The sequence below is a fragment of the Anomaloglossus baeobatrachus genome, chromosome 1, assembly GCF_048569485.1.
Source record: "Anomaloglossus baeobatrachus isolate aAnoBae1 chromosome 1, aAnoBae1.hap1, whole genome shotgun sequence".
Taxonomy (NCBI): domain Eukaryota; kingdom Metazoa; phylum Chordata; class Amphibia; order Anura; family Aromobatidae; genus Anomaloglossus; species Anomaloglossus baeobatrachus.
Genome location: NC_134353.1, coordinates 949,735,660 through 949,759,564, shown reverse-complemented (window position 1 = coordinate 949,759,564; position 23,905 = coordinate 949,735,660). Strand labels below are relative to the sequence as shown.

General features: G+C 46.7%; 1 protein-coding gene across 1 annotated transcript; it reads right to left on the bottom strand.

The window, feature by feature from the left end:
* Positions 1-287: 287 nt before the first annotated feature.
* On the bottom strand, positions 288-15,621 carry LOC142257084 (uncharacterized). Its single transcript, XM_075329158.1, has 7 exons — positions 15,564-15,621; positions 11,769-11,847; positions 7,864-8,040; positions 7,667-7,790; positions 7,518-7,585; positions 7,214-7,316; positions 288-1,874 (listed from the first exon to the last, which is right to left on the bottom strand). The coding sequence occupies exons 2-7, from the start codon at positions 11,844-11,846 to the stop codon at positions 409-411; spliced, it is 2,016 nt and encodes a 671-aa protein (XP_075185273.1). The 5' UTR covers position 11,847; positions 15,564-15,621; the 3' UTR covers positions 288-408.
* Positions 15,622-23,905: the final 8,284 nt, after the last annotated feature.

The following is a 23,905-nucleotide window of genomic DNA, read 5'->3' as shown; positions in this document are numbered from 1 at the left end:
TGGCTGGCTGTATGTGGGCAGAGACTCGAACTGCCAATCAGTGACTTGATCAAGGGTCAAGCTCGAACCAGTGGAGGCTCGGCTCGTTTGCTGCTGGCGAACCAAACCTCCACGGAACCGCTCATCTCTAAAAGTAACTTAAGAAATTTCAAAAAGTCATTTTATATACAAAATCAGTTCTTTCCTCAACTCCTCAGTTTCTGAGGAAAAATGCATACCATCAAAAGGACAACACAAAGACAAGCCCACGTATAACCATGGAAGTTTAAAAGCAAAAGCTCATTACTGATTGGTGACAAGTTTTGGGATACAATTATAAATTAATACATAATATTCTATTTTACAACATTGAACAAAAATAAGTATGGTATTTTTCTTTGTACCATTTCTTAATTAAACAACTGACATTTATCTTGTGTGAATTCTCAAATGTCTAACAAGAATTGATTTTTGTGTAAAACATTTCCCACAATCTAAACAATTAAATGGCTTTTCCCCTGTGTGAATTATTTGATGTCTGACAAGAACTGATTTTTTAGCAAAACATTTCCCACATTCTGAACAAGAAAATGGCTTCTCATCTGTGTGAGTTTTTTGATGTTTAGAAAGATTTGATTTGTGACTAAAACATTTCCCACATTGTGGACATGGGAATGTTTTTTCTTTGTGAGTTCTTTGATGTACAATTAGAACTGACTTTTGTTTAAAACACTTTCCACAAAGAGTACATGAAAATGGTCTTTCACCTGTATGAATAATTTGATGCCTAGCAAGAACTGACTTTTTTGCAAAGCATTTTCCACATTCTGAGCAAGAGAATGGTTTCTCCATTGTGTGAGTTTCTTGATGTTTAAAAAGATTTGATTTGAGCATAAAACATTTTCCACATTCTAAACAGGAAAATGTTTTTCCTGTGTGAGTTCTTTGATGGGCATTTAGAAGGGACCCTTCATTAAAACATTTTCCACACAGAGAACATGCAAATGGCCTCTCCCCTGTGTGAATTATTTGATGCCTAATAAGACCAGATTTCTGAGTAAAACATTTCCCACATTCTGAACAAGTAAATGGCTTCTCGCCTGTGTGAGATTTAAGGTGTACAAGAAGATGTGATTTCCAATTAAAACATTTTCCACATTCTGAACATGGATATGGCTTCTCCCCTCTGTGATTTTTTAGATGTGCATGAAACTGTGATTTCCAAGTAAAACATCTTCCACATTCTGAGCATAAAAAAGGCTCCCCTGTGTGAATTCTGTGATGTCTTGCAAGATCCGATTTCTGAGTAAAATGTTTTCCACATTCTGAACATGAATACGGCTTCTCCCCTTTGTGAGTTTTTACATGGACAACAAGCTTTGATTTCCAAGTAAAACATTTCCCACACTCTACACATGTATACGGCTTCTCCCCTGTGTGAATTTTTAGGTGTGCAACAAGCTGTGAATTCCAAGTAAAACATTTGCCACATTCTAAACATGAAAATGGCTTCACCCCTGTATGAGTTTTTAGATGTACAGCAAGTTTTGATTTCAAATTAAAACATTTTCCACATTCTGTACATGAAAATGGCTTCTCCCCTGTGTGGGTTTTTAGATGTGCAGAAAGCCGTGATTTCCAAGTAAAACATTTTCCACATTCTGAACATGAATATGGCTTCTCCCCTAAGTAAGCTTTTTGATGTTGAACACCTTTTCTGTGATTTTTTTTTTGCTCAACATTCTCCGATGAATCAGGAGATAGGACTTGATAAGTAAGATTAGATGCCAGATCTTGGATGTAAAGTTCATGATCTTCATACGGATAAAGTATACTAGGATTAACGGCTTTCAAATCTGAAGATGAACATCTCTCTGAGCTCCTAGAACAGTCATCTGCCAAAATATAAGATAGTGTTTATTAGAAATTATAGAAAATGTAAATTAATATGTATATTTTATATAGGTATTATTAATTTGGTTTTCCAAGATATTAACCCCTTCAAGACCTAGGACGTAATGGTATATCCTAAATCATGAAGGAGTGATCACTACCAGCTGGTGCAGTGAGCCATTGGTGATCCCAGCACATGTCTGCTGATATGAACAGCTGACGTGTGATTTGCAGGTACAGGTGGATCCACGATCCACCTGCGCCCGTTAATCACTTAAATCGCATTGTCAAGATATGACAGCGCAATTTAAAGCGCCGCAGCAGGGAAAACACCTTTCCCCGGTGCTATCAGAGGTCCCGTGACATGATCACGGGGAGCCGATGGCTGCCATAGTAGTGACGGGTCATCTGATAACTCCTGTCACTATCATGACGTAGTTCCTGGTACAGCGGGCAGAGCATCAGGTGTAACAAGAACACTGCATTTCTCCTCAGAGTGATGCTGCTCTGATCAGGAAAAATGAATCAGCGATCAGACTGCTGATCCTTATAGCCCCCTAGGGGGATTAGTAGAATTAAAAAACGTTTTAAAAAATTTAAAAAAAAAATAAAAAAAAAAAGTTCAAATCATTCCCCATTCGCCCCATTGAAAATTAAAGGGTTAAAAAAAATAAATAAATACAAATAAATATTATATATATATATAAATACATATATATATATATATATTATATATATATATATATATACACACACATATATAATATATAATATATATATATATATATACAGTTAGGTCCAGAAATATTTGGACAGTGACACAAGTTTTGTTATTTTAGCTGTTTACAAAAACATGTTCAGAAATACAATTATATATATAATATGGGCTGAAAGTGCACACTCCCAGCTGCAATATGAGAGTTTTCACATCCAAATCGGAGAAAGGGTTTAGGAATCATAGCTCTGTAATGCATAGCCTCCTCTTTTTCAAGGGACCAAAAGTAATTGGACAAGGGACTCTAAGGGCTGCAATTAACTCTGAAGGCGTCTCCCTCGTTAACCTGTAATCAATGAAGTAGTTAAAAGGTCTGGGGTTGATTACAGGTGTGTGGTTTTGCATTTGGAAGCTGTTGCTGTGACCAGACAACATGCGGTCTAAGGAACTCTCAATTGAGGTGAAGCAGAACATCCTGAGGCTGAAAAAAAAGAAAAAATCCATCAGAGAGATAGCAGACATGCTTGGAGTAGCAAAATCAACAGTCGGGTACATTGAGAAAAAAGGAATTGACTGGTGAGCTTGGGAACTCAAAAAGGCCTGGGCGTCCACGGATGACAACAGTGGTGGATGATCGCCGCATACTTTCTTTGGTGAAGAAGAACCCGTTCACAACATCAACTGAAGTCCAGAACACTCTCAGTGAAGTAGGTGTATCTGTCTCTAAGTCAACAGTAAAGAGAAGACTCCATGAAAGTAAATACAAAGGGTTCACATCTAGATGCAAACCATTCATCAATTCCAAAAATAGACAGGCCAGAGTTAAATTTGCTGAAAAACACCTCATGAAGCCAGCTCAGTTCTGGAAAAGTATTCTATGGACAGATGAGACCAAGATCAACCTGTACCAGAATGATGGGAAGAAAAAAGTTTGGAGAAGAAAGGGAACGGCACATGATCCAAGGCACACCACATCCTCTGTAAAACATGGTGGAGACAACGTGATGGCATGGGCATGCATGGCTTTCAATGGCACTGGGTCACTTGTGTTTATTGATGACATAACAGCAGACAAGAGTAGCCGGATGAATTCTGAAGTGTACCGGGATATACTTTCAGCCCAGATTCTGCCAAATGCTGCAAAGTTGATCGGACGGCGCTTCATAGTACAGATGGACAATGACCCCAAGCATACAGCCAAAGCTACCCAGGAGTTCATGAGTGCAAAAAAGTGGAACATTCTGCAATGGCCAAGTCAATCACCAGATCTTAACCCAATTGAGCATGAATTTCACTTGCTCAAATCCAGACTTAAGACGGAAAGACCCACAAACAGCCATTAAGAAGGAGGAAACCCAGCGTTTGGTGATGTCCATGGGTTCCAGACTTAAGGCAGTGATTGCCTCCAAAGGATTCGCAACAAAATATTGAAAATAAAATTTTTTTTTTTGGGTTTGGTTTATTTGTCCAATTACTTTTGACCTCCTAAAATGTGGAGTGTTTGTAAAGAAATGTGTACAATTCCTACAATTTCTATCAGATATTTTTGTTCAAACCTTCAAATTAAACGATACAATCTGCACTTGAATTCTGTTGTAGAGGTTTCATTTCAAATCCAATGTGGTGGCATGCAGAGCCCAACTCGCGAAAATTGTGTCACTGTCCAAATATTTCTGGACCTAACTGTGTATATATATATATACACACACACACACACACACACACATATTTGGTATCACCGTGTTTGGAAATGCCAGATGAAAATATAAAATCAACTAATCTGATCAGTAAACAGCGTAAGGGCAAAAAAAATTCCAAACGCCGAAATTACGTTTTTTTTGGTCATTGCTAATTTTGCGCAAAATGCAGGTTATCAAAAAGTAGCATCTGTGCAAAAATGGTACCATTAAAAAATGTCAGCTCAAAACGCAAAAAAATAAGCCATCACTGAGCCATATATCCTGAAACATGAGAACGCTACAAGTCAAAATGGTGCAAAAAGTGAGCCACTTTTATTGGACAAATGTATGATTTTTTTTTAACTCTTTAGATAAAAGTAAACCTATACATGTTTGGTGTCTACGAACTGGACCTGATGCATCACACTGACACATCAGTTTTAAGATATAGTGAACATGGGGAATATAATATCCCAAAAACAATCGTGCAATCGCATTTTTTTCTGCAATTTTTCTGCACTTGGATTTTTTTTGCCATTTTCCAGTACACTATTTGGTAAAACTCAAGGTTTCTTTTATTTTTTTTTTTTAAATTCTTTATTTAACAATAAACATGGAATCACACCAATCTGAGTCAATTACGATACAATTCCCAACCAGTACATTTCAAGGTTTCTTTTAAAAGTACAACTCATCCTGCAAAAAAAATAAGCCCTCATATGGCAAGATTGACAATAAAATAAAGAGAGTCTTCAAGGCCCATGAGGGTTCTGGCCATGTGTCTGCAAAGATTGCGGCCCATTATGTAGCCTTTACACCTCCCATGCCTAGTAAAACCTGAAGGCCCAAGGATTTCAGTGCCACAAACACCAATCTGAAGATACCATGAGGATCGGTAAGTGAGTAGCGGTGAGTAGCAGAGGGGCCGGCGATGTGAGCAATGAGGTGAATGAAGATTTGTATTAATTTTTAAATATTACGTTTAATAAGCTCTGGGGTCTAGAGAAACCCAAGAATGTAATAAGGGACATTACATTTGAGGAGAATAACTTCTCCACATATTGAATTTTTCTGGCAGAAAATACTATAATTCAGCAAGAATAGAAAACAGCTGATGGGGCAGAGGAGCAGTGAGGTAAACACTGAGGAGAAGTGTGGCCACTAAGCAAACAGGAACCAGCTAACAGGGCAGAGGAGCAGTGAGGTAAACACTGAGGAGAAATGTGGCCACTAAGCACACCGGAACCAGCTGACAGGGCAGAGGAGCAGCGAGGTAAACACTGAGAAGTTCCACCACAGAGCACACAGGGACCAGCTGACTCCCTGGGGCAGAGGAGCAGTGAGGTAAACACTGAGGAGAAGTGTGGCCACTAAGCACACAGGAACCAGCTAACAGGACAGATGAGCAGTGAGGTAAATACTGAGGAGAAGTGCAGTCACTGAGCACACAGGAAACAGCTGACACGGCAGAGGAGCAGTGCGGTAAATACGGAGAAGTGCTGTCACTGAGCACACAGGAACCAGCTGACAGGGCAGAGGAGCAGTGAGGTAAATACTAAGGAGAAGTGCTGTCACTGAGCACACAGGAACCAGCTGACAGGGCAGAGGAGCAGTGAAGTGAATACTAAGGAGCAGTACGGTCACTGAGCACACAGGAACCAGCTGACAGGGCAGAGGAGCAGTGCGGTAAATACGGAGGAGAAGTGCTGTCACTGAGCACACAGGAACCAGCTGACAGGGCAGAGGAGCAGTGAGGTAAATACTAAGGAGAAGTGCTGTCACTGAGCACACAGGAACCAGCTGACAGGGCAGAGGAGCAGTGAGTGTAAACTCTGAGGAGCAGTGCGGTCACTGAGCACACAGGAACCAGCTGACACGGCAGAGGAGCAGTGCGGTAAATACGGAGGAGAAGTGCTGTCACTGAGCACACAGGAACCAGCTGACAGGGCAGAGGAGCAGTGCGGTAAATACGGAGGAGAAGTGCTGTCACTGAGCACACAGGAACCAGCTGACAGGGCAGAGGAGCAGTGAGGTAAATACTAAGGAGAAGTGCTGTCACTAAGCACACAGGAACCAGCTGACAGGGCAGAGGAGCAGTGAGGTAAATACTAAGGAGAAGTGCTGTCACTGAGCACACAGGAACCAGCTGACAGGGCAGAGGAGCAGTGAAGTAAATACTAAGGAGCAGTGCGGTCACTGAGCACACAGGAACCAGCTGACAGGGCAGAGGAGCAGTGAGGTAAACAGTGAGGAGAAGTGCTGTCACTGAGCACACAGGAACCAGCTGATAGGGCAGAGGAGCAGTGAGGTAAATACTGAGGAGAAGTGCAGTCACTGAGCACACAGGAAACAGCTGATCAGCCTACAGACGCCCCCAGAGAATCATGTGAACCATGAATCCTTGATAAACAAGTTTAAATTTAGCAGTAAGTACAAAAACTAGTATATCTGGAACCGTATGGCGAATTTATAACAATAAATATATTAAATTAATAATGCTCAACAGCGGAGCTGGACACTTGTGATTTAGTGACAGGTGAAAGTCGTCTTTCACGCTAACAATGCGGTTTGTTACATGTTAATGATGATCTAGTTTCTTTCTCATGGTCCCTGATGAGAAGATGATCCATGATCTCTTTTGGTTTAGATTTATGTCTTCATGTTTTGAATTCTTTTAGCTAATGGTTTCTTATCACAAAATTTGAAAAACATTTTTCCTTTATTAGAAGTAACAACAGATGAAGAAGAAATTGACTGCGGTCACATAGGAAGATTTCATGTTCAGCCGTATATGTCCATCCGTATTATCAATGCACGACCTGTTATATCACAAATAACAGTATATTGAATGGACATGTTACTATCCCGACAGCTGAAAAAAATAGATTGATACTAAGAAAAGGAGAAATGTGTGACTTGTGTGCATTATTGGGTGGTCTGTACTCACCGGGGCGGTGATCTGTAGGAATCTCCTCGTTACTCCGCTGATCACCCCTCACATTTCTCTCTGGAGAATTAATATTGTTCAGATCTTTATCCGGATCCAAAAGCTGCAAAACAAAATACTGTAAAGGTCCCTGGGAATAATGGTGATAAGATCCGGACATGTGAGGTCTGTGGTCAGCTGTGATCCTGCCGTCTCCACCGCTCTCATTACACAAGTATAAAACATCTAATACTGGAGGAGAAAACAAGACTGACCACAAGGAGGTCACAGCCGTCTACACCTCATAGGGGAGATCTCCATCTACCTGAGGATCCTGTGGAGGAGGAGGAGGAGCGGGACATCTCTCTGGGGTCGTCCTCGTACTGGAGAGACCTGCAGGAGACGCAGACAGGACGGACATCATTATTACATACAGATAATTATAGGCCGGGTGTATTCAGTCCTGTCTATTACCTGGTGATGTGCAGGGCTGGTGCTCCTCCATCATCACCTCCTTGTACCGCTCCTTGTGTCCTTCTAGATACTCCCATTCCTCCATGGAGAAATAGACGGTGAAGTCCTGACACCTTATAGGAACCTGACAACACAATGATACCGTCATCACCCAGAATCCTCCAGTGCTGTCCTGTATAATGTCCCAGCAGTGTCACCTCTCCAGTCAGCAGCTCAAGCATCTTGTTGGTGAGTTCTAGGATCTTCTGGTCATTGATGTCCTCATGTATCCGGGAGTGAGATGGAGGCCCCGGGATTGGGCTCAGGGTTCCTCCCCGTCCTTCAGGCACAGGGGCCTGACAGCGATCACTAGAGATCTTCACTACTGTGTAATCCTGAGTGTGGAGACATTAATAACATCACTACAGACATTTCCAGAGTCCATCACCTCCCTAATCATATCCTCTGTTATTCCCATAGATAATGATGTAATGTGATGATGTGCCGCCCCCGTGCCAGCAGCCGGCGGTGCTCAGGTCCGGGCCTTCAGGGGTGGTGACTCGAGGGTCTCCGGACCCGGGGGTCTCGCAGTCACGCCGAATAAATGGGGGGACGTAGATGTACGGGCTAGGCCGTAATAAGTTTGTGACGCCACCAATGGTGTGTGGTGAGGTGGGACACCACCGCTGCTGTTATGGGGCACCCGGGGCAGGGGATAGCGACCGCAGGGTGTGCTGGTGTACTCACTGGTAGTGAAACACACAAGTCTCTGGTAAACCAAGGTGATGGTGGCCGATGCCGCGGCCGGTTGCGTTCAGGTCCCCACCCGGCTGGTGGTCTCTATCCTTTTCCTGCACTGCTTTGTGTAAGGTGGACTTTCCTAGTGTGAAACTCAGGAGTCCGCTCCCGGCTGGATGTGGCCTAAGGAGCTGTGCCCGCAGACGCTGGCCCATGGGATCTTTGGACCCTGGCAGTGACCTCTTATCCCTAATCGGTGGGCTGTTGTCTTCTATGAGGGACTTTTGGTGGGACAGGACCTCTAGTCCTGGCCTCAATCTGTTAATTAACCAGTCCGCTTGTTTCCAGTTTCTGGCTTCAGGGTCCGAGTACCCCCCTTTGTGCTACGGTTTCCAAATCGGTTCCACGTGTCGGTACCGGCGGGCTACAACCCTGTCTCAGTCCACCTCGGTTCTGCCGAGCCGCCTTCCTGTCTCCTGCTGACGGAAACCACCATCTGCCTCCTAGCCAGTAGCACCAGGGCTCCTACCCTGGTACCGTTCAACTTGAACTTTCCTGCTGGAGCTACACTTAGCTCCAGCCCACACTCCTCTCCAAACTGAACTTCAACACTCCACTCACTGTTTTCCCGCCCTGGGCTGTCTGGACCCCTGGGTGGGCATGTCCCAACCTTCTGGTCACGCCCACTGGTGTGTCTATCTTTCCCTAAGGGGGGGGGGGGTGACTAGGGTTTCTGGTTGGCTGTATGTTTCCTAATGAGGGAACGGTGTAATGAGGGAGCCTAACTGTGACTACCTGGTTTTGCCAGGGCGTCACAATGACATCAGAACCTCTCACCTCCCTGGTCATATCCTCTGATATTCCTATAGATAATGATGTAATATGATGATATCAGAACCTATCACCTCCCCGGTCATATCCTCTGTTATTCCTATAGATAATGATGTAATGTGATGACATCAGAACCTCTCACCTCCCCGGTCATATCCTCTGTTATTCCCATAGATAATGATGTAATGTTGTTGAGGAGAGCCATAAGATTAAATACTTAATTAACCTCTTGACAAGGGATTGTGGGAAATATCGATTTGCCTTACATAATTCAGGTTTCAGATCATATACATGACACAGATATAAAGATGGCCGCTATTTCCTGTTATCCACACCTTGCTTGGAATGCAAGGAATGTCCAGATGAAAGAAGACCTCCATATAAGGGAAGACCTCTGGTCAAGCTGGAAATCACAGACCAAACCATCAGCATGGATGCACCAGATGACGTCCCTCCCATCGTCATGGTTTCATCCACTGGAGTCAGACCCGCCCATCAACAGCAACACGGATCTCCCCATTCGCTAGCCCATGAACTGTCCCACTAAATGTGCATATCTGAACTTGTGTACGCCCCTAGCCTATATCAAGAGGACGCATGCTCTTCTCTGTCTGTTTTTGGTGCCATCTTTACTGTGACCAAGAAGAGATTACACATCCGACTGTGTCTGGTGTGGATTCTTTTATGCATGCACTTGGTATATACCAATTCGGCCAGGCAGTAGGCAACTAGTGATCTCTGGTTAAGAGTTCACCTTAACAATATGATGATATCAGAACCTATCACCTCCCCGGTCATATCCTCTGTTATTCCTATAGATAATGATGTAATGTGATGACATCAGAACCTCTCACCTCCCCGGTCATATCCTCTGTTATTCCCATAGATAATGATGTAATGTGATGACATCAGAACCTCTCACCTCCCCGGTCATATCTTCTGTTATCCCCATAGATAATGGTGTAATGTGATGACATCAGAACCTCTCACCTCCCCGGTCATATCCTCTGTTATCCCCATAGATAATGATGTAATGTGATGACATCAGAACCTCTCACCTCCCCGGTCATATCCTCTGTTATTCCCATAGATAATGATGTAATGTGATGACATCAGAACCTCTCACCTCCCCGGTCATATCCTCTGTTATTCCCATAGATAATGATGTAATGTGATGACATCAGCACATATCACCTCCCCGGTCATATCTTCTGTTATTCCCATAGATAATGATGTAATGTGATGACATCAGCACATATCACCTCCCCGGTCATATCCTCTGTTATTCCCATAGATAATGATGTAATGTGATGACATCAGAACCTCTCACCTCCCCGGTCATATTCTCTGTTATTCCCATAGATAATGATGTAATGTGATGACATCAGCACATATCACCTCCCCGGTCATATCCTCTGTTATTCCCATAGATAATGATGTAATGTGATGACATCAGAACCTCTCACCTCCCCGGTCATATCTTCTGTTATTCCCATAGATAATGATGTAATGTGATGACATCAGAACCTCTCACCTCCCCGGTCATATCTTCTGTTATTCCCATAGATAATGATGTAATATGATGACATCAGAGCCTCTCACCTCCCCGGTCATATCCTCTGTTATTCCCATAGATAATGATGTAATGTGATGACATCAGAACCTCTCACCTCCCCGGTCATATCCTCTGTTATCCCCATAGATAATGATGTAATGTGATGACATCAGAGCCTCTCACCTCCCCGGTCATATCCTCTGTTATTTCTATAGATAATGATGTAATGTGATGACATCAGAACCTCTCACCTCCCCGGTCATATCTTCTGTTATTCCCATAGATAATGATGTAATGTGATGACATCAGCACATATCACCTCCCCGGTCATATCCTCTGTTATTCCCATAGATAATGATGTAATGTGATGACATCAGAGCCTCTCACCTCCCCGGTCATATCCTCTGTTATCCCCATAGATAATGATGTAATGTGATGACATCAGAGCCTCTCATCTCCCCAGTCATATCCTCTGTTATTCCTATAGATAATGATGTAATGTGATGACATCAGAACCTCTCACCTCCCCGGTCATGTCCTCTGTTATCCCCATAGATAATGATGTAATGTGATGACATCAGAACCTCTCACCTCCCCGGTCATATCTTCTGTTATTCCCATAGATAATGATGTAATGTGATGACATCAGAGCCTTTCATCTCCCCAGTCATATCCTCTGTTATTCCTATAGATAATGATGTAATGTGATGACATCAGAACCTCTCACCTCCCTGGTCATATTCTCTGTTATTCCCATAGATAATGATGTAATGTGATGACATCAGCACCTCTCACCTCCCCGGTCATATCCTCTGTTATTCCCATAGATAATGATGTAATGTGATGACATCAGCACCTCTCACCTCCCCGGTCATATCCTCTGTTATTCCCATAGATAATGATGTAATGTGATGACATCAGAACCTCTCACCTCCCCGGTCATATCCTCTGTTATTCCCATAGATAATGATGTAATGTGATGACATCAGAGCCTCTCACCTCTCCTGTAAGATGGAAGATTATCTCCAGGGTGAGAGTCAATATCCTCTCCGCCATCTTGTCTCTGTCCTTATTCATCCTTGATGAAGACATCAGGAAAAATTTACATGAAAAAATAATTACAAACTAAACAGGTTATAAAAAAAAAATAAAAAAAATCAAAAACAAAAAAATTAACCAGAGGAGAAAGGAGAAACTTGTGAGCGGATGTGCAGTGTAAATGTTGCATTCTCTATACTGATAAGTTAAATAATTTGTCAAGGAGGCTTCTTCAATCTTGAGGTTAAAGGCTGTGGTGCCTTCACATGACATCTGTGGAAGTATATGGGATTGAAGAGGATCACAGGGACATCAGTGCGGAGAAACAGGGGATTTACCAAGTTTTTTTTGTTATTCTAACACACATTTATCTAACAGGGTCTGTCGCTCTTTCCCTCATGTGTAGTGCAGGGTCTGTCGCTCTCTCTCCTCATGTGTAGTGCGGGGTCTGTCGCTCTCTCTCTCCCTCATGTGTAGTGCAGGGTCTGTCGCTCTCTCTCTCCCTCATGTGTAGTGCGGGGTCTGTCTCTCTCTCCTCATGTGTAGTGCGGGGTCTGTCGCTCTCTCTCCTCATGTGTAGTGCGGGGTCTGTCGCTCTCTCTCTCCCTCATGTGTAGTGCGGGGTCTGTCGCTCTCTCTCTTCCTCATGTGTATTGTGGGGTTCTGTCGCTCTCTCTCCCCCATGTGTAGTGCGGGGTCTGTTGCACTCTCTCTCCGCCAATGTGTAGTGCGGGCTCTGTCGCTCTCTCTCTCCCCTATGTGTAGTGCGGGGTCTGGCTCTCTCCCCCTCATGTGTAGTGCGGGGTCTGTCGCTCTCTCTCCCTCATGTGTAGTGCGGGGTCTGGCTCTCTCTCCCTCATGTGTAGTGCGGGGTCTGTCACTCTCTCCTGTAGTGCATGGTCTGTCGCTCTCTCTCCCCCATGTGTAGTGCAGGGTCTGTCGCTCTCCCCTGTATTGCAGGGTCTGTCGCTCTCTCTCCCCCATGTGTAGTGCAGGGTCTGTCGCTCTCTCTCCCCCATGTGTAGTGCGGGGTCTGTCGCTCTCTCTCCTCCATGTGTAGTGCGGGGTCTGTCGCTCTCTCTCCTCCATGTGTAGTGCGGGGTCTGTCGCTCTCTCTCCCCCATGTGTAGTGCGGGGTCTGTCGCTCTCTCCCCCATGTGTAGTGCGGGGTCTGTCGCGCTCTCTCCCCCATGTGTAGTGCGGGGTCTGTCTCTCTCTCTCCCTCATGTGTAGTGCGGGGGTCTGTCGCTCTCTCTCCTCCATGTGTAGTGCGGGGTCTGTCGCTCTCTCTCCCCCATGTGTAGTGCGGGGTCTGTCGCTCTCTCCCCCATGTGTAGTGCGGGGTCTGTCGCGCTCTCTCCCCCATGTGTAGTGCGGGGTCTGTCTCTCTCTCTCCCTCATGTGTAGTGCGAGTCTGTCGCTCTCTCTCCCCCATGTGTAGTGCGGGGTCTGTCGCTCTCTCCCCCATGTGTAGTGCGGGGTCTGTCGCTCTCTCTCCCCCATGTGTAGTGCGGGGTCTGTCGCTCTCTCCCCCATGTGTAGTGTGGGGTCTGTCGCTCTCTCTCCCCCATGTGTAGTGCGGGGTCTGTCGCTCTCTCCCCCATGTGTAGTGCGGGGTCTGTCGCTTTCTCCCCCATGTGTAGTGCGGGGTCTGTCGCTCTCTCCCTCATGTGTAGTGCGGGGTCTGTCGCTCTCTCCCCCATGTGTAGTGCGAGGTCTGTCGCACTCTCCCCCATGTGTAGTGCGGGGTCTGTCGCGCTCTCTCCCCCATGTGTAGTGCGGGGTCTGTCTCTCTCTCTCTCCCTCATGTGTAGTGCGGGGTCTGTCGCTCTCTCTCCCTCATGTGTAGTGCGGGGTCTGTCGCTCTCTCTCCCTCATGTGTAGTGCGGGGTCTGTCGCTCTCTCTCCCTCATGTGTAGTGCGGGGTCTGTCGCTCTCTCTCCCTCATGTGTAGTGCGGGGTCTGTCGCTCTCTCTCTCCCTCATGTGTAGTGCGGGGTCTGTCGCTCTCTCTCCCTCATGTGTAGTGCGGGGTCTGTCGCTCTCTCTCCCCCATGTGTAGTGCGGGGTCTGTCGCTTTCTCCCCCATGTGTAGTGCGGGGTCTGTCGCTCTCTCCCTCATGTGTAGTGCGAGGTCTGTCGCTCTCTCTCTCCCCATGTGTAGTGCGGGGTCTGTCTCTCTCTCTCCCTCATGTGTAGTGCGGGGTCTGTCGCTCTCTCTCCCTCATGTGTAGTGCGGGGTCTGTCGCTCTCTCTCCCTCATGTGTAGTGCGGGGTCTGTCGCTCTCTCCCTCATGTGTAGTGCGGGGTCTGTCGCTCTCTCTCTCATGTGTAGTGCGGGGTCTGTCGCTCTCTCTCTCCCTCATGTGTAGTGCGGGGTCTGTCTCTCTCTCTCCCTCATGTGTAGTGCGGGGTCTGTCTCTCTCTCTCCCTCATGTGTAGTGCGGGGTCTGTCGCTCTCTCTCCCCCATGTGTAGTGCGGGGTCTGTCGCTCTCTCCCTCATGTGTAGTGCAGGGTCTGTCGCTCTCTCTCCCTCATGTGTAGTGCGGGGTCTGTCGCTCTCTCTCCCTCATGTGTAGTGCGGGGTCTGTCGCTCTCTCTCTCCCTCATGTGTAGTGCGGGGTCTGTCGCTCTCTCCCTCATGTGTAGTGCAGGGTCTGTCGCTCTCTCTCCCTCATGTGTAGTGCGGGGTCTGTCGCTCTCTCTCCCTCATGTGTAGTGCGGGGTCTGTCGCTCTCTCTCTCCCTCATGTGTAGTGCGGGGTCTGTCGCTCTCTCTCCCTCATGTGTAGTGTGGGGTCTGTCTCTCTCTCCCTCATGTGTAGTGTGGGGTCTGTCGCTCTCTCTCCCTCATGTGTAGTGCGGGGTTTGTCGCTCTCTCTCCCTCATGTGTAGTGCGGGGTTTGTCGCTCTCTCTCCCTCATGTGTAGTGCGGGGTCTGTCGCTCTCTCTCCCTCATGTGTAGTGCGGGGTCTGTCGCTCTCTCTCCCTCATGTGTAGTGCAGGGTCTGTCGCTCTCTCTCCCTCATGTGTAGTGCGGGGTCTGTCGCTCTCTCTCCCTCATGTGTAGTGCGGGGTCTGTCGCTCTCTCTCTCCCTCATGTGTAGTGCGGGGTCTGTCGCTCTCTCTCCCTCATGTGTAGTGTGGGGTCTGTCTCTCTCTCCCTCATGTGTAGTGTGGGGTCTGTCGCTCTCTCTCCCTCATGTGTAGTGCGGGGTCTGTCGCTCTCTCTCCCTCATGTGTAGTGCGGGGTCTGTCGCTCTCTCTCCCTCATGTGTAGTGTGGGGTCTGTCTCTCTCTCCCTCATGTGTAGTGTGGGGTCTGTCGCTCTCTCTCCCTCATGTGTAGTGTGGGGTCTGTCGCTCTCTCTCCCTCATGTGTAGTGTGGGGTCTGTCGCTCTCTCCCTCATGTGTAGTGCGGGGTCTGTTGCTCTCTCCCTCATGTGTAGTGCGGGGTCTCTCTCCCTCATGTGTAGTGCGGGGTCTGTCGCTCTCTCTCCCTCATGTGTAGTGCGGGGTCTGTCGCTCTCTCTCCCTCATGTGTAGTGCGGGGTCTGTCGCTCTCTCTCCCTCATGTGTAGTGCGGGGTCTGTCTCTCTCTCTCCCTCATGTGTAGTGCGGGGTCTGTCGCTCTCTCTCCCCCATGTGTAGTGCGGGGGTCTGTCGCTCTCTCTCCCTCATGTGTAGTGCGGGGTCTGTCGCTCTCTCCTGTAGTTCGGGTGAGGAGATGTCTGGAGCTCGGAGAACACGCACTGACCTCCACCTCAGAGCCGGCACCGCCTGTGCTCACAGGACCTGTGTGATGTCAACGTCATGTGATCAGTCACATGATCAGGGGCTGCTCCAGGGGGCTCTGCTAAGTGTCTGCAGGACTCTGCTGGGCAGGAGCAGAGCTGTGTGTAATGTGTACAGAGCAGGGGAACTGTATTTTAACCTCTTCACCCCTGGCTGATTTTGCATTTTTTGTTCTTCTTCCAAGAGCTGTAATTGTTTTATTTTTCCGTCAATCTTGCCATATAAGGGCTTATTTCTTGCGGGACAAGTTGTACTTTTGAAGGATAACATGAGTTTTACCATATAGTGTACTGTAAATGGAAAAAAAATTCTAAGTGCGAAAAAATAAAAAAAAAAAAGTGCAATTCCATGATTGTTTTTGGGATATTTTATTTCCCGTGTTTACTATATTTAACACTGATGTATCACTATGATGCCTCAGGTTGGTACGAGTTTGTACACACCAAACTTGTATACTTTTACTTTTATCTATGGGGTTAAAAGAAAACAGAAGTTTTTGCAAAAACAGTGCCACACTTTTTGCTCCATTTTCTGTGACCCGTAGCGTTCTCATTTTTCGGGATCTGGGATTCAGTGACTGCTTATTTTTTGCATCTGGAGCTGACGTTTTTAATCCCTTCACCCCCGGGCGATTTTCCGTTTTGTTTTTTATTGCTCCCATAACTTTATTTTTCAGTCAATATGGTCATGTGAGGGCTCATTTTTTGCAGAACGAGCTGTACTTTTAAATGAAACCATTAGTTCATATAGTGAACTGGAAAACAGCAAACAAAAATTCAAGTGTGGAAAAACTGCAAAAAAAGTGCGATCGCCCAATAGTTTTTCGGATATTTTATTCACAGTGTTTATTATATGGTAAAGCTGATGTTGGTGTGATGCCTCAGGTCGGTACAAATTTGTAGACACCAAACATGAATAGGTTTACTTTTATCTAAGGGGTTAAAAAAATTCACAAGTTTGTCCAAAAAAAGTGGCACACTTTTTGCGCCATTTTCTTAAACTCGTAGCATTCTATTTTTTTGGGATCTATAGCTCAGTGACGGCTTATTTTTTGTGTCACGAGCTGACGATTTTTATGTTATCATTTTTGCGCAGATGCTACATTTTGATCGCCTGTTTTTGCATTTTGTGTAATATTTGCGGCGACCAAAAAATGAAATTTTGGTGTTTGGAATTTTTTTGCTGCTATGCCGTTAATCGATCAGATTAATTATTTTATATTTTGATAAAATCGGGCGTTTTTGAACGCGGCGATACCAAATATTTTTATATTATTTTAATAATTTAATTTTCAAAGGGCCGAATGGGGAGTGATTTGAACTTTTAGGGTTTGTTTGTTTTTTTATTTTTTAAAACTTTTTTTTTACTTTTTTTTTTTACTTTACTAGTCCCCTTAGGGGACTATAATGATCAGCAGTCTCATTGCTCGTTCATTTCTCCAGATCACAGCTACACAGCTGACATTTGGAGAAAAGCTGCTTTGCTCTCACACATGGCAGTCTGCCGGCAGTGAGAGCAACTGATTCATGACAGCTACAGGAGTCATCACATGACCCTGTCCTACCATGGCAACCACCGGAAGTCATGTGATCATGTTACGTGAGTTCCAATGGGGGTGGGTAAGTTATGCTTATGGCAGTGCGCTGATACATCTCGCTGTCAGAATTTGTCAGCGAGATGTAAGGGGTTAATAGGTGCGGGTGGAACACGATTCCACTCACGTGTGGTAGGCACACGTCAGCTGTTGAAATCAGGTGATATGTGCGCGGATCGCCGCGGACTGCCCACGGCAGGCAGCGACGATTAACCTCACACGATCCATGACATACCCAGTATATCATGTGTGGTGAAGAGGTACCATTTTTGCGCAGATGCTACGTTTTGATCACCTGTTATTGCATTTTGTGCAACCAAAAAACATTTTGGCGTTTGAATTTTTTTTTACACTACACTGTTTACCGATAAGATTAATTGATTTTATATTTTGGTAGATCGGGCGTTTGTGAATACGGTGATACCAAATGTGTGTCTATTTTTTTTAACCCTTTAATTTTCTCTACTCATCACCTGAAGTACACCACTTGACCTATTGCCTATAGCTCTAGGTTTGTGGTCCAGACTTGGGGAGATTTCTGTTAGTTTAAATCTGTTCCCTGCAGCCACATGAGGCCGATTGGGCCGTGAATTCTCGGTCCTCTGGAGTCCATGATTGATTAGGTCAGTGTATGCTCAGGAGCCAATTTATAGCAGATCTGCCTTTTTTCCCCAAAATAAGTCGGAAGGCTCTGTTTTCCCCTTCGGGCCTAAATAAACTCCTTTTCTCTGACTGTGTGTACTTAGTTTAATTTGCAAAGACTTTCCCTCTGCTTTTATGTTTTAATGTTTGTTTCTCGATTTGTCTTTATATTAACCTGTGAGATGGCAACCGGCTACATTGCTAATGGCCGGTATATCCCACACAAATGGTGTGAACCTGGAGTTCCATGCTGGTACTTGTAGGGACACATGTTTCTGCTAAGGGCAGGTTTACAGGTGGCTAAGGAGATGGGTGGGTCTGGCCACTTACATACCCCGCCCTTGGGTGTATTTGACATGTCTGACAGGATACATGGTTCTTTCATGGAGTCTGTTGTTTGGCACATGGCAGGCAAAAGTTAAGTTTGTCTAGCAGTGTGTGATGCAACACTGCAGGAGAAGTGTACCGCCCCGCGGGTTCGGCTGCGACTGCCGAGCCGCTCGGATCCGTGCTCGTACGGTGGGTGGTGGCTCGAGCCTCTCACGGACCAAGGGGGTCACGTCGCTCTGCAAGGGAGTTGGCGCTACATGCAGAGACTTGACGGGGAGTTCCACGGCCGGGGCCGCGGTTGGTTGGTTTGGGATGTAAGTTCGTGATGCCACCCACGGGTTGTGGTGAATAGATGGACACCACCATTGCCGTTAACTAGGCTCCCGGGGACAGTGTTGTGCAGCTTGGTGTTGACCCCTCCGTGGGTAGGGGAGCGATGGTCCCGGGGGCCCGAGGGAGGTACTGAGGCGTGGGAGCGGGTGCGTGCTGGGTGCTGATGCGGTGCACGGCCCGAAGGCACTGGTGTACTCACTATGACACAATACACTGGAGTCTCCGGTAAACCAAACGGGGTGATGAACGGGGTCCGTAGCCGGCTGCAGCTTCTCCCGGAATAGGTTGGTGGTTTCCACCTTTCTCCTGCACCTCTTTGTAAGAATGTTTGACTCCTATGCCTAAGCAATGGTAGTCCGCTCCCCGACTGGTATATGCCGTAGGAGCCAGTTTGCTCGCAGACGCTGGTCCTTTGGGTCTCTATGCCTTGGCGGTGGCTTTACCCTATATGGTTGGGCTGTTGTCTTCTAACAGGTCTTGTGTGGGATAGGTCCTTAAGTCCAGTCCTCAATCAGTTGATTTGACTCAGCCCTGTCGGTTCAGGGCTTTGTAGTGGGTCCGAGTACCCCTCCTGGTGCTCCGGTTTCCAATCGGTTCCCCGGTTCGGTACCGGCGGGCCACCACCCGACCCCCGGTCCATACAGTTCCACCGGCTGTAATCCCAGCTCCTGCAGGCGGCCACCACCGTCTGCCTCCTTGCCAAAGGTGACTGGGCTCCAACCCAGCCACCGGAGTAGTCTGTTGGCAGGCCTGGTCACAGGTCTGCCCTTGAACTCATCCTCCCTCCTTCACCGTCAAGGTTACTCCTCACACTCTGCTCTAGAACTTCTGTCTGGACTTGTGTGTCTTTCCCGCCTCCAGGCCTGTGAACTCCTCGGTGGGCGGACCCTACCGCCTGGCTCTGCCCCCCTAGTGTGGACATCAAACCTGGAGGGTGGTGGCAAGGGTTTCTTGATTGGCTGCTGTCACCTACTCGGGAAGGGGGTGGTGTGTGTGTGTGTGTGTGTGTGTGTGTGTGTGTGTGTGTGTTTGTGACTACCTGGGATGACCTGACTAGTCCAGGGCATCACAGAGGCAGCCTCTGAGACTGTGGTTAATATTCTCTGAGAGGTAGGAGCCTCTGGATGGATCACAGCTGAGGGAAGTCAGACTGTGTGAAGTCTGAAGAGGCTGTGTGTGAGAGGCCTCTGAGAGACTGCAGCCAGCAGGAATAGTGCTAGGTTGTTGACGGAGCCTCTGGGACAGATCCTGTGTGAGGCTGACAGTGTTACGGGGGGCTGTCTGATAACCTAAAGGAGTATCAGACAGTCAGGGTCCACCGTGCAAAGACTCTGCTGCAGACTATGGCAGAGTGCAATACCTCTGTTAACTCACAGAAGGATATAATAAGTAAGTAAAGCAATTCCTCCCTTACTTGGAGGGTGTGTGGAATGATCTCTGTTAATAATCACAGAGACAAAGGCAATGTGTGCGAAATGGCACCTACCTAGGTCCGCTCTTCTAGTGGTGCAAAAGAGACGAACAGCAGCGTAAGCCGCACAAAGCTCCTACCTGCATTCGCTCCACTAGTGTGCGAGGACACGAACCACTAGATATGGCACCTGCCTAGGTCCGCTCTTCTAGTGGTGCAAAAGAGACGAACAGCAGCGTAAGCCGCACAAAGCTCCTACTTCTGTTCGCTCCCCTAGTGTGCGAGGATACGAACAACTGCCAGACGCAGTATAAGGAACGTTACCCTAGCGGCAACGTCCACCTACGAGTCGAACCACAAGGCCCAGCCAGACCATGTGCCTCAGGCACCTGCCTATGTCCGCTCCCCTAAGAGGTAAGGATACGGACAGCAGCCGAAGCTGTAAGGTATAAGAACGCTACCCTGCCGGTAGCGCTCACCTAGCATAGACAGAGGAATGCCTAGAGGAACGCGCACAGAGCGTCTACTCTTATGCATGAACCAAGAGGACTGAGCGCCATGCGGCATGTGTCAGGGTCTTATATAGACTCTGTGCCTCATCCAAGATGGAGGACACCAGAGCCAATCCGCTGCCAGAACGACAGAAGTGACGTCATGCTGGCCTATCACCGAGCAAGGCATCACAAGCACATGACCAGCGACCAATCGGCATAGAAGGTGTCAGAGACATGTGACCTCGTGTCAGCGATGATGTCACCTGCACATGTGCAATGGCTCCAAGATAGGACTTAGTCTCCGGCGCTCGCACATGTGCAGTAGCAAGAAATCTGGACTTAGTCTCCAGCGCTCGCACATGTGCAGTAGCAAGAAATCTGGACTTAGTCTCCAGCGCTCGCACATGTGCAGTAGTAAGAAATCTGGACTTAGTCTCCAGTGCTCGCAGCAACCGTAACAGACAGGAGTCAGTGTGAGGAAAGCTGCCAGGCTTCCATGAAGAAACCTCATGGAGAGGTGTGTGTGTGAACTCACATTAGTGAATATGCGGAGAGACTGCTAAATCTCCTGAGAGGAACGGACTGAGAATCTGTGGATTAATCCTGACCAGGGTCAGTGTGATCATTATGGGTAAGTCCACAGTTAACCGGACTGGAAAACAGTGTTTGTTTATTTTGCTTGTAAAGCTGCAATAGGCTCATGTTTTTTTTAGAAGCAGTTTATGCAACATGTTCTAATAAACTGCTGGACTTTTTAAAGAGACAGTATTCCTGAGTCTACCTCATATCACAGCAAAGTGAGTTAAATAACCCGTTATACAGTGTGTGCTCCTCCACACATAGCTATGTGACTCTTGGAGACGCCAACATCCAGCAGGCAGGGATTATGGCGATTATTCCAATCCCCATGAATCATATAGCAGACTGAACTACAATTTAATCCAACACAATTGGAAAGAGAGCGTATTCAAAAGGATCTAGACACACTCGAACAATGGGCTGAGTAGAACATAAATGTTTTTTAATAGTTACAAATGCAAAGTCCTACATCTGGGTAAAAAGCATCTATAGTATGGGAGGAATAGAACTAGTTGATAGCACCGGGGAAAAGGACTTGGGCATAATAGTGGATCCCAGATTCAACATGAGCCAACAATGCGGAGCTGCAGCTAAGAAGGCCAACAAAATTCTGGGATGTATCAAGGACAAGCATTGAATCTAGATCAAGAGAGGTCATTATTCCCCTATTCACTGCCCTGGTCAGACCCCACCTGGAGTACTGTGTACAGTTCTGGGCGCTCCAATTCAAGAAAGAAATCGATATATTGGAGCAAGTTCAGAGAAGAGCAACCAAGATGGTAGAAGGTCTGCAAACTATGTCCTGTGAAGACCGGCTACCGCTACAAGAACTAGAGAAAAGGCTGAGAGGAGACTTAATAGCGGTCTACAAATATCTGAAAGGTTACAGTGCGGAGGAAATCATCCTATTCTCAATAGCACAAGGAAGTACAAGAAGCAATAGGATGAAACTACAAGGGAGGAGATTCAGATTAGACATTAGGAAAAACTTTGACAGTGAGGGCAGTCAGAGAGTGGAACAAGCGACCACGGGAAGTGGTGAGATCTCCCTCAATAGAAATCTTCAAGCGGAACCTGGATAAAACATATAGCTGGGATGATTTAGGAAAGCCTGCACTTGCAGGGGGTTGGACCTGATGGCCCTTGAGGTCCCTTCCAACTCCCTTCCAACATATTGCATTTAAAAACCTTCCACCACCTCTGAGCTAAAATCCTTTAGCCAATTGCATGGACAAGGTCACTGATTACACCATCAAGACGTAAATCCAGATCCCTCATATTGCAGACATCTTGAGGAAGGATTGTGTGCTCAAAACTCAGCAACTGAATGTAAGTGACTACAAGGAAGGATAATGTCAGCCGATATCAAACTGGGTCACGTGGTCAATTTCTAGCTGTTCAAATAGTGTATATTAATGTAAATACAGGGGTGGAATGATCGCAATGGCAGGTATTGCAACCACAACTGGCCCCAGCCTGTTTCAGCTGGACATGCGTCTGAGGCTGCACTTCCAGCTGAAATGCATCGTGGTGCAGAAACCCGTTAGTTCCCTGCACTGTGATACACGTTGCGGGCCAAATAGAAGCCAGCAGCTTTCATCTGTGTCCCAGTGACTGAGGGCAGCACATGGCAATGATGTCATGCATTGCAATATCACCAACACCGATGAAAGCTGCCGGTCACTTTGTGCTGGCTGCACAGAAGGACGCTGTGCAACGTGGAACCAGGGACGGCGAGTACAATGTTCTTTGCATTAGATAGATCAGAGGAAGCGTACAGAGTTTACCAGAAGGGGGGACAGTATACACCAGGAGGGCCTCAGGAGGGGGAAAGTAGATACCAGAAAGGGGGTAGTTAATGCTGGCATCCCTGCAGGGACACCAACATACAACTGCGGTCAGACTGTGCCCTGCCTCTCCTCCTGCCCACGTGCTTTCCTGCCGCCTCCTGCTCCCAGGCCATGCTGCACAGGTCACGCGGGAGCATGCTTAGGTCACAGGTACACGCCCCTTCCCTCTTAAAGGGCTAGTGCACCAATACCCAGAAGTGTCTCAGCCTATGGCTAAGAGGCACTAGGTATTTAAGTCATCCTCCCACTAGGTTAATTAGTTAGCAACGTGCGTATAGGCATAGACTTGTCAGCCACTATCAGTGACCAGCGATAAGCCATTAGGAACCCGCCTGCACGGCTAGTCAATAGCGTGGCTTGGTCTCCGGCAGCATCGGTATTAAAAACTCTTTTCTCTGAAACGCCGCAGTGTTTAGAGTTAAGCATACATGGCTATGATTGTACAGCCAGTGACAGATACATGCTGCCAACAGTTTGGGCAGCATGTATCAGCAGACAGGTTTCCTTTAAATCTACCATACTGTGTCCTGGTCCAGAGAAATGTTTTCCCACGGGTGTATCCAGCTCATTCGTTATCGTGTGCTGTGTAGATTCATCCTCATTTGTACTTTTTGCTTGGTTTCCCAATATAGATTTCTCTAGGACATCTTGCGCATCATGTCACTAAGAATGTACATAAAAAGAAATCCATGACCTTACATTACTGATATGTGTGTGTGTTTGTTGGTAAAATGTGGGTACAGGTCCAGCATTTTATACTGTTATAGGGTGTCATGATGGTGGGTGTGGACCCACTGAACCTGGCTTACCCTGGAGAGACATAACTGAGCAACTCCCTCATCTTCACTAAAGCCTCTGATGGTTTTGTTACTTTCCTGCAGAAGCTATTTGCTAAATACCACTATAGAGAACTCCCCGGTTATGTGGCATCTAATCCCAGGGTTCAGGATGCAAGTACAGACTTGGATACAGACATACTGGATGCCTTTTGCCAGTTGGACTGCTGATAGAGACTGGAACGCAGGTAGTGGCAAGACGGTTGGTACAGATTGCACAGCAGGTACAGCAGGT

Bases quoted from the DNA above. Each gene is read 5' to 3' on its own strand.
- LOC142257084 (XM_075329158.1), bottom strand. From the start codon at position 11,846: ATGAATAAGGACAGAGACAAGATGGCGGAGAGGATATTGACTCTCACC. The intron at 7,791-7,863 runs GTGACACTGCTG...TTGTGTTGTCAG, and splicing joins TTGAGCTGCTGACTGGAGAG to GTTCCTATAAGGTGTCAGGA. The intron at 1,875-7,213 runs GTGAGTACAGAC...ATATTTTGGCAG, and splicing joins TCCTACAGATCACCGCCCCG to ATGACTGTTCTAGGAGCTCA.